This window comes from Arvicola amphibius, chromosome 12 (genome assembly GCF_903992535.2).
Source record: "Arvicola amphibius chromosome 12, mArvAmp1.2, whole genome shotgun sequence".
NCBI lineage: Eukaryota > Metazoa > Chordata > Mammalia > Rodentia > Cricetidae > Arvicola > Arvicola amphibius.
Genome location: NC_052058.2, coordinates 110,540,891 through 110,551,709, shown reverse-complemented (window position 1 = coordinate 110,551,709; position 10,819 = coordinate 110,540,891). Strand labels below are relative to the sequence as shown.

The 10,819-nt window shown below is 36.8% G+C and overlaps 1 protein-coding gene across 3 annotated transcripts; it reads left to right on the top strand.

The window, feature by feature from the left end:
• Positions 1–1,325: 1,325 nt before the first annotated feature.
• On the top strand, positions 1,326–6,624 carry LOC119828016 (serpin B4-like). Of its 3 annotated transcripts, none has more exons than XM_038350028.1 (7): positions 1,326–1,487; positions 2,024–2,080; positions 3,151–3,279; positions 3,990–4,107; positions 5,015–5,157; positions 5,502–5,594; positions 6,220–6,624. In XM_038350028.1, exons 1-7 carry the CDS (start codon positions 1,326–1,328, stop codon positions 6,622–6,624), a joined length of 1,107 nt encoding a protein of 368 aa, XP_038205956.1. The 3 variants fall into 3 exon arrangements, with proteins under 3 accessions (XP_038205956.1, XP_038205955.1, XP_038205957.1); XM_038350027.1 differs by having other exon boundaries at positions 5,439–5,594; XM_038350029.1 differs by lacking the exons at positions 2,024–2,080; positions 3,151–3,279 and having other exon boundaries at positions 5,439–5,594.
• The last annotated feature ends 4,195 nt before the right edge of the window (positions 6,625–10,819 follow it).

The window sequence follows — 10,819 nt, the reverse complement described above, 5'->3', positions numbered from 1 at the left end:
TCTCACATTCCTTAAGCAATAGACAAGTCTGGAGTGGCTTCAGGAGGCTTAGAAAGTGACTGTAGCAAGACAGAGTATCATGGAGAGATTTAAAAAGACAAAAAAAAAAAAAACTGTTCTCCAGAATCTTGCGCATTTCCTTGGACTAGAATTAAAACCACTTTCTGCTCTGCACAGAATAATTACTCGAGAAGTTAACAGGAATAATGAATCTTTCATGAAGAAAAGGTAGCTAAGGTAAGCATTTTAGCCATCTGGTATCCAAAGTGTGCCCTAAAGGCAATTCAGCAACCTAAAATAAAGGTAGTTTTACTGGAATAATTGAAGAGGGTGTCACACAGAAAAACAGAGTGGTCAGGAACACAGCAAGGTTGAAGTTTTAAAGTAATGTCATCGCCACTAAAAAAGTACCTATGTGCAATTCTGATGAGTCAGTGGTTAACAACAGTTAAAATTCTATCCAGAGTGTGGCCTGTGGAGAAGGGAAATAGAGTGGGAAGATATTAAGCCAGTCTTTTCTCCCAAATTTGCATGCTTGAAAAGCTAACCTGGTTACGAAACCTGAAGTTGATTTACTTGAAGTACTACTGAAATGACAAGACAGGGTGGCAAAAAGACAGACTATATATTTCAGATCTCAGCATCAGCCACACACAGACGCACCTTCCTGCCCACTTCTTCCTTCAGAAACCCAAGTAAGTGCTTTCCAGCCACTATTGCTAAACAATATAAATTACCTTTGAGGTAATTTGATAACAATGATGTGTTTTATCTCATGTGTATGTGATATTTTTCCTGGTTTTAATTCTCTTGATCTGCTAAGAAAAAGTTAAATGCCTCCTTCTCTTAATTTGTTATTTATCTAAAAATAATTATTTCCAAGTAAACATGTATATCCTATTTATTATGAACATATGTATTCTCTCGAATATGCAAGGACTGTGTCTATCAACTACAGAATCTTAAAGGAAAATTTGAGATGTGATTTTAGACAGCTAACTAAATGCTAACCACAGAAATCTTTATCCTGGAATTCATTATAAAAACCTTCTGCCAAGACTGAGCACAGCCAGTGAGAAAGGAAAGACAAAAGGATTCTCTTTTAGCTGTTTGCAAAAGACTTAAAGACACGAATTCTAATTAGAAGATTAGCATATGTACATTATGGAAGGCTTCAAAAATAGTAATAATTTTATTTGCCAGAATCTTATAGTGCAGATGTGTAGTTTCCTTTAAGAAATTCTCATTACAGAGTGAAGGTCCATTTAGTGAGTTATTCTAAACTTTGCGCTGACTTTATGATGCTCTAGGACCTTAGGATCACCATGCATTTGCTTGCCGAAGCAACTATGAAATTCACACTCGAGCTGTACCGGCAGCTCAGGGAAACAAAGGACAACATCTTCTACTCCCCGATCAGTATCATGACAGCATTAGCAATGCTCCAGCTTGGAGCCAAAGGAAACACTAGACAGCAAATTGAGAAGGTAGGTGTAAGCTTCATTTCTTGACCAGTTTGAACTTGTGTCTCCATCACTCTGTCAGGATGCAGATGGATGATGATAAAGTCAGAGGTCTGAGATGCAGAACAAGATGCTGATCTCTCATTGCCATGGAGATGAGCACAGAACTATGGGAGGGACGCACCCTTTCCAAACATGGTCCAGACGCTTCCTGGACAACCTTTGGGTGCTGGTGAAGATGACTGCCTTCATGTGCCCAACAACTAGAAGTGAGCATAAACTGTGGAGAGCACTGATAAAAGCCATTGATTGTCTCAACTCTGAGGGGGTGAATTGAGGTGTTTCCTGAGCAACAAGAAAATAAGCATTATTCACATGCCTGGTGAATCAACTTTTGGTGTTTCGTACAAACTCTTCTACTAAAGTTTAGAGGATTTTTTTCATTTTTTTCATCTGTTTTTTCCAGGTTTTGTTCTGGTTTTGTTTCATTGGACTTAGACAGAACTTTCGGTGAAGTTTTTTTTTTTTTTTTTTTTTGCCCTACTTGCTATTTCTTCCAGGTTCTTCAATTCAATGGAGCCACAAAGAAGACAACAAAAAAATCTCCAGACTGTCATGTGAGTCCAGGGCACCTCGTGCCTAGGGGAGCTGCAGATTCCTAACACGATGATTTAAAGAGAACAATGTGTTTATAATTTGAAGCATTATAATTTTAATAACTTAAAAAAATTAATTCACTTAAAATTTCACAACTTAAAAAAATCAATTGTAAGGGAATTTCCAAACAAAAGATATGAAAACACAGAGTAGCGCCACATTTCTTTCTTGTAGTCAGCATGTGGATGATTTTGTTTTAAGCACAGAAAGTCAGCGCTGGATCTAGAGTAGGATGCCCTGGCTTCAGCTCTAGCTCCACACCTCACAAATACAGAACATGAGCAAACCACAAAAGACCTGAATCCTGGGACCGCGTTCTAGTAAAGTGGAACTAAAAAGGAATAGGATTCAATATATACCAGCAAACACAAAAATCTTTGACCTGCAATAAATAAGAAAGTGTAATGAATGTTAGCTATTGTTATTGTAAGATAACAGTTATTGTCATTATCACAATCATGTTACAATTTATCTTAACTTAACAATCACATATTCAAGTACATCTTGGAAAATGATTGTTTCACATCTATATGGGTTTAGAACCTTAACCATGCTAACCTCTTAGCTGGAAAAAAAGCTATCCTGATTCAAAGATACTTAGATTCATAATTTGGCTGTGTAGCATCTCTTTAAAGAGGTCATTAAATTCTCTGCACCTTTTTGTTTTCATCTAGATTGCACTCAGTCATAGATTACGAACATGTAGTCCAGTCCTTAAATGAAAAGTGAGCACATACTATCGTACATGTAGAGAATTTCAAACATCAAACAAATTAAGTCAAGACAGCCTGAAAGCACTGTATATTTAGTTCAAAAGTAGCAGATAGGAATATTTTTTAAAAAGAAGAAGAAGAAAGGCATTTCTGGAGGAAGTTGAATGTAAATTGGGAATATTTAAGATAAAATACAACAGTTATCAGAGAATATTCCAAAGGTTGTCTTTGAGATTACAGGTGTTTGGCTCTTTATTTTGAATTTAGTACTTACATTAGCAGAGTGATTCAATGAACACCTGTTTTTTACATTGAAGGATGAAACATCAGAAAATGTTCATCACCAATTTCAAAAGCTTATGACTCAACTAAACAAATCCCATGATGCTTATGACCTGAAGTCTGCCAACGGTATCTATGGAGCAAAGGAGTTCCCATTTCTCCAGGTAAGTTGCACCTGGCTTTGCATAACTTTAATCTGCATCCTAGGTCTTACATGTCTGAATGGCCATATGTAAGAGTGAGACCAGGCAGATTCAGAGAGGCAACATTTGCCCAGGGAGCACCAGCCCCATCGCCACAGTTCTAAGCCACTGCATTGTCCAAGAATCTAGTGCTGTATGCGTCAAGCATAGACTCATGAACAGCCCCATGAAAAAGAATGTAGTCAGCAGATCTCGTCATGAGATGTTAGTAATGAACCAGTGCTGACTCAATCACAGAGAGTACAGTAGGAGATTTCTGGGAAATGGAATGTTTCTGTAATGGGCAGCCTTAGGGAAATCCTGGAGAGAATTGGGAAGGTACCAGGAAATATAGCATTTCCTGCATTGAAGATGTAATCAAATGAGAAATGTAATGGTTGAACTTAGTGGTAGGCTAGCTCAGGAATAAATCAGCTCTCTATTACTATGAAATCTTTTCTGTCTTCCTTTACCATAAAGTATTGACCATCACTGACATTCTTACACCAGGCTTCACTGTGTTCTCACACTGCCTACATATTATTACCTTAGTCAAAAAAAATTGAGTGTTCATAAAATAGCAGATATGGTCAGGGTCTGCTATCACATTATAGTAGTAGTATCACAAATAATAAAATCTAAATTATATCTAAATTGTTCTTAATTCTTTTTGGTTTCTCCATCTCTCAAAGGAATTTTTGGATGACATTAGGGAATTTTACCAAGCGAATGTGGAATCACTTGATTTTGTACATGCTGCAGGAGAAAGCGAAAAGAAGATTAACTCCTGGGTAGAAAGTCAAACAAATGGTACTGTATTGGAGGGTCACTGGAGAAAGTACCAGGGATGGTGGGATGGTCTCCATAAATGTGAAGTGAGCCAGGACAAAGTATGGAGAAATTAGCAGAAAGCCAACCAGTGGACACAAGAGAATCGTTTATATTTAGTTTAGTTAGTGGTATTTTTGAGAATCTGAAGACTCCACCCAGACATGTTTTGATATATCAATTTTTTAAGTCACAGCCAATTCTGGAAAGCTAAGAGAAAATGTTAGAAGAAGTCCCTTTCTCTTTGCCAGTCAAGAAAATAAGGAACTTCTCCTCTCAGAGCATGTCTGCACCTTGAGCTCCTGAAAGGATTTATCATGCTGTCTTCACCAGTTGGGGCAGAATTCTCAACAAAGCTTCCTATCTGTAGACACCTATCCCATATCTCACTCTCTTGATAGGCCAAGCCTTCAGGAAGTCCAGCATGAAAGTGAACAGGACACACCTTGAGTAGTGTTTGGCATTACCAGGAAAGCACTTGAGACAATAGAGTTCTTCTCATTTGTGCAAAAGAACAATCAGGCCTTGGGTAGAAAAACACTTTGGGTAGTAATCCTTAAATTGAAAAAAAAAAGGTAAGTTACAGAGAAAGGAAGGAACAAAGACACGTTGGTAGAGTGGATCAAAACAGCTTGTCAGTGTTCACTGTGAGTTGGCCATAATCACCCAGATAGAAAGCCTAAATGCCTTTCCTATGACAAGAGCTGTCCATCCCAAGTAAATCACAAGGCATGGAGAGGAAGGCTGTGTCTTATGAACAAGTCAATGAGTCCCTCAATTAATGACTTGGGTGAATAATCAATAAGTGACCAATGGTGAACTCTTATAGAGCATCCTCCACACAAGTTCCTTCTATTTTGGTGATAGGCATCTTGTTCTTTCCCGGCAGGAAAAATCAAAGACTTATTTCCGAATGGGAGCCTGAGCAGTAGCACTGTACTGGTTCTTGTGAATGCAGTATATTTCAAAGGACAATGGGATCACAAATTTGATGAAAAGCATACTATAGAAGGAAAATTTTGGCTTAATGAGGTACTGTTTGCAGTTTATTTATATAATGTTATATAGTGATGTGTTATAATTCAATTCAAATGTAAGTGATACCATGGAAAGTACAAAATAAAATAAGTCTTGTGGGTTTTTTTTCTTGTAACTTTGTTTAACTAAGGACAACTAAAGAAACTTTTGTTTAGACTTCACAAAATGTAAGAATTATCTCTTCAGAGGACATTGATGTGTTTGGTATCACAACAATATTGTCTATGCTGTCTTATGTCTCCCTTGAATGTGTTTGATGCATTGATTTGTTACAGAATACTAGTAAATCTGTCCAGATGATGAAACAAAAAAACGAGTTTAACTTTAACAGACTGGAGGATGTGCAGGCCAAGATTGTGGAAATACCATACAAAGGCAAAGAGTTGAGCATGTTCATCCTTCTACCAAATGAAATCAACGGTCTGAAGAAGGTGAAGCTTGGGTCTCCTACTCTTCCTTCTGCTGCCTAATTTCTTCCTAAGCTATCAGATTTAAACAAGACACTAATGAAAATAATTAAACATGAAAACAATAAAAAATTTTAAAAGAGATATTGTGTTTCATCCTATATTACAACCTGAAACACACTGAAGAATTGCTTAATTAGTAATCAAGTCGAGCTGTACACATTAAATATCAACTTCATGACAATAATACGAAACAAATCAAATTTTGTTGAAAGAAATAAATTACAATGCAGAGAATGTTTATGAATATTTTGAATAAAAATGTAAAACCTAGAGTATTATATAAAAATTATAGAAGGTAATGATGTCAGAAAAATATAAAGAGACATCTATTAAAAGTAACATAGGTGGCTGGTAGCATAAACAATCTATACAAAATGATGATCTTGTTTTTGAATTTGGGTAATAATAATATCTAATTTTAAATTATCTAAATCAATAATATCTATACTAAATAATCAGTATGTGTTGTATTTATATAATACAGCATTCATAATATTTATTGCTAACGGTTTCCTTTAATTCATTGCTCATGTGAGTTATAGGCTTTTAGTTAATCACAGCATTTTCTTTTCTTCTATTTTTATAGCTTGAAGATAATCTCACCACTGATAAGTTAATAGAGTGGACAAGCCCACAGAATATGAACATGATAGAGATGTATTTATCCCTACCTCGATTCAAAGTGGAAGAGAAGTATGACCTCCCGGCTCCACTGGAGCACATGGGGATGGTGGATGCTTTCATTTCACAGAAGGCCGACTTCTCGGGCATCAGTGGCAATCAAGATCTCGTGGTGTCTAAAGTTTTACACAAGTCCTTTGTGGAAGTCAATGAAGAGGGGACAGAAGCTGCAGCTGCCACGGGGGTAGAAGTGTCTTTAACATCAACATTAGTAACTGAAGATTTCTCTTGTGATCACCCTTTCCTATTCTTCATCAAGCAACACAAGACCAACAGCATCCTCTTCTTTGGCAGAATGTCTTCTCCTTAAGGCTGGTGCTCTACCATGCTCCTGGGAAGTTAATAGAGGTGCTGTAGTTAATCGAGACCTGGAAACAACATTTTCTCTTGCTTCACTTTTCTTTCCCATCTCAGAATCATCACTGAGAATGTAGTGGTTAAAGCAGAATGTTTCTATTTTTTTTTCTTTCTATATACCCATATAAGCATTCTCTAAAAAAAAAGAATGTTCAGTGAAAAGATGAGGAACTGTTTATTTGAAACTAATATCTATCTGTTCATGATCTATTTTTAAATGAGTTAAAGAAAACTATACATTCTCTTTAAACTGATTACTAAAAACACCTACACTTCTTTGACTTTAAGAGATATCTGGGGATCTTCATATGCTTCTAAATTTTGTGATTTTATAGAATATATTATCAATAAAATAATGATTTTTTTCAACTTACATTACTTTACTGTATTTTCAATTGCAAGAGGTCAATCATGCATAATGAATATAAGGTAGAAATATATTAATCATATGGAAGGAGATATGTAGTGAGGAGCTGCAGGTTGCGTTCCTGCGGCCCAGTTCCCGGCCTCCTGACTAGCTTATGCCCCAAAATAACAACACACAAATTGTATTCTTTTAAACACTGCCTGGCCCATTATTTTCAGCCTCTTATTGGTTAATTCTCACATCTTCCTTTAACCCATATTTAGTAATCTGTGTAGCACCACGAGGTGTGGCTTACCAGGAGAGATCTTAACCTGCGTCCATCTCGGAGAGGAGAAACATGGAGACTCACTATGGCGACTGCCTGAAGCGTCTCCCCAACTCTCCCAGAATTCTGTTCTGTCTATTCCGCCTACCTAATTTTCTGTTCTCCTAAAGGGCCAAGGCAGTTTTCTTTATTAATTAACCAATGAAAGTAACATAGACAGATAACTCTCCTCCATCATTTCCCTTTTTTCTGTTTAAACAAAAAAGAAAGGCTTCAACTTTAACATAGCAAAATTACATATAACAAAACAGTTATCAAGCAAGTATTACAGTTACAATATTTAAATCTATTTTATCTTTTATCATAACTAAGGAAATCTATAACTATCTATTCTTCAACTCCATCAAAGACTCCAGAAGGATATAATATTACCTAAGTAAACAAGTCATATGCAACTTTCAAACTCTAGAAATGACAGAGACAACTCGCTGCCTGGACAGTCACCCAAAGTTCCTCTGTACCGTTGGGGCATCCATCTTCGGCCTTCAGGCCCATAGTGTCCAGCAAACTCAGCTATGCTAAACTGGGATGGTATGCAGATACATGCTTATTTTATTTTAATAGTAAGAAAACTTTATGAATTTATTGTTTATTGTGGTAAAAAAAATTCAACTCAAGGCCTTACATACTAGATAAGTTCTCTACCACTGAGCCAAGCATCCAACACAAAAAAAATTTAAAATACCACAATGCAAAGGAATATTTTTAGCAAAGATAAATTAGGAATATATTAATATAATTTACTTTATCAGCAGCCCTGGAAAGAGATTCCTAGAGATCTGTATTGTCCAGTATAATAATTATTAGCCAGCTGTAGTCACATACAAATTAAATGAAGTCACATTAAGCAAAATTAGTACATTTTCTTATCTCACTAGTTAATATGTACCCTGAAGCAATACCTGGTTGCAGGAAGAACCACAAACTGAGATTACCCAAGTACCACCCAAGAACAGACCATCCGAAGGAAATGCCTAGCATTCCAACTGCTGTAGATAGGACCACCTGTGAGCACATACTCACCAGGACACCCCTAGACAAATATCAGCCAATCAGGGGTCCTGAACCTCAGAAACCCTTCATTCCCACCTTTGCTACTATAAAAACCCAACTCTAACTGAGCTCGAGGCTCTTTGTTTATTCTAATATGTTAGACATGTGGAGAGACCGAGTTTACAAACTTACATAAAATAAAGGCTCTTTGATTTTACATACATTACTCTGTCTCTTTATTGGCTTTTGGGGGACTTCGCAGATTTGAACATAACAGCTAGCATGTAGTACCTTGCACAATGCAATTTTTAATATTTCTAGCATTATAGTTTCATCACCACAGAACACTCTGTAGGTCATCTTAATAACCTAGAAAATTATGTGACAAAATTTAACATAAGTACCTTACAAGGGCTCTTAATAAATAAAAATAGAAGGGGTTAATTCTTTAACAACTAAAATAGAACTACCCAAATTTCAAATCTAAACTCAAATTGAATAAGAATCACTACAAATATTGAGCCCAAAAACTATAAGAGAAAACCAATGGTTTTAACTTTTAACAACATCAGATGAGTTCACTTAAAAAGCCAGTGAGTCTGTAGAATGTGGCATAGTTTGTGTCTTTACAAAGAAAAAATAGTAGCCTATACCCATGTGGATGCATAGACCCTGTCTGTAGGGAAAAACTTAAACTACAGCAACCCAAGAGAGCACACAGAAATAAAGGATCTGGGATAGCTCCCCTGATGTTCAGGGCTCAGTGGAAATGAGCATGTTCTCACAGTGCTTTGGCAAAAGACGCTAGTCATCTCTTTTGATCTACTTTGGATGCAAATTGACAGAGCAGGAAAAACCTGCTTGCCTTCTCTAATCCTTCCTCTCATCTTTTATCCACCCATCCTGTGTTCTAAACTTGAAAGGAGACCCACTTTCTTCAGCTTGCATTCACTGGCTAAAGAAAGGTGTTAGGTTTAATGGATGATCTGTCTAGTAACAAAGGCTTAACCCTCTCCGCTGTGGTCCCGTTCAGGGAAACTTTGACTTTCAAAATCAGTAGAAATCCAACTTCCTGTTCATTGTTCTGAAAATTCCACATGTAGTAGGAACATGCAGAGTCGGGGGCAAACTTGCTTAGAAGAGAATAAGATCTTACATGGGAGAAGTCACAGCTATCTGGGCACAACTTGATAAGCATCAGAAAGTTTTGTTTTACTTTATTTTTGTTTTATTTGCTTTTTGTTCTGTTTTGATTTTGGAATTATAAGTCGTTTGTAGGTATTTCAAGAAAGCAAAAATAATGGGGATTTTTATTTATCTTTGGTGTAACAAATATGGCTCAGAATTAGAATGTATTTATAAAATTGATTCTATTTGTTCATAAATTGCACAATATATCATGGGATTCCATAGCTGAGTGTTCATAGTGTGAACTCTGGAGTAGAAAAGGACAGCTTCAGACTTTTGGTATCCTGTTCCCCATGCGGGATTGCCTGGCCCTGCCTTGACATAAGGGAAGGAGCTCAGTCCTGCCTCAACTTGATGCATAGTGCTAGGCACAAACCCTGGGAATGGATGGGGAAGGAGGTAAATAGTAAAGGGGAGAGGACAGGAGAAGAGAGGGGAGCAGAAACTGATTGGTATGTAAAATAAATGAAATAAATTAAATTAAAAAAGGAAAGGGAAGGAAAGGAAAGAGAAAAGAGAAGAAAAGAAAAGAAAGGAAAGGAAAAAAAGAAAAGAAAAGGAAAGGAAAGGAAAGGAAAGAAAAGAAAAGAAAAGAAAAGAAAAGAAAAGAAAAGAAAAGAAAAGAAAAGAGAAAAGGGCAGCTTCACCTGGGGAGATAGTCCACTTATGTTATGTCATAACACATAAGAGCCATCTTCTCTGGTTTTGTTTTATTTTTTTTCCTCATTTTTTTATTAAAGATTTCCATGTCCTCCCCTCCTCCTCCCCCTTCCCTCCCCTCCCTTCCACCCATACCCCCACTCCACCCCTCTCCAAGACAAAGAGCCATCAGGGTTCCCTTCACTATGTTAAGTTCAAGGTCCTCCCAGCTCCCCCTGAGTCCAGGAAGGTGAGCAACCAAACTGACAAGGCTCACAGTGAGCCCGTCCATGCTGTAGAGTTCACATTCATTGCCGTTGTCCTTGGTTTCTCAGTCCTCCTCCACCGTCAGCCATGGTTTTGTTTTAAAACAGAGAATATATTTAGCTAATCTCTAGAGAACTATTGACCTCAAGTCAAAGTAAAAAACTATCACTTTCTGAAGTGCAAATTCTCCAAAGTTATGTAAAATTGATATGATGTTGTGGACATTGTTTCATAAAACAATATTTTGGGAAGAGGTGGTTAATTACAAGTGAATTATTGTCTCAGTTAGAATTTATGAGTAAACTCAGGCTCTTTAAGATGTCATCTGGAATATCCATTGACTCTATGTAGACTATGGTATTTCTGTAA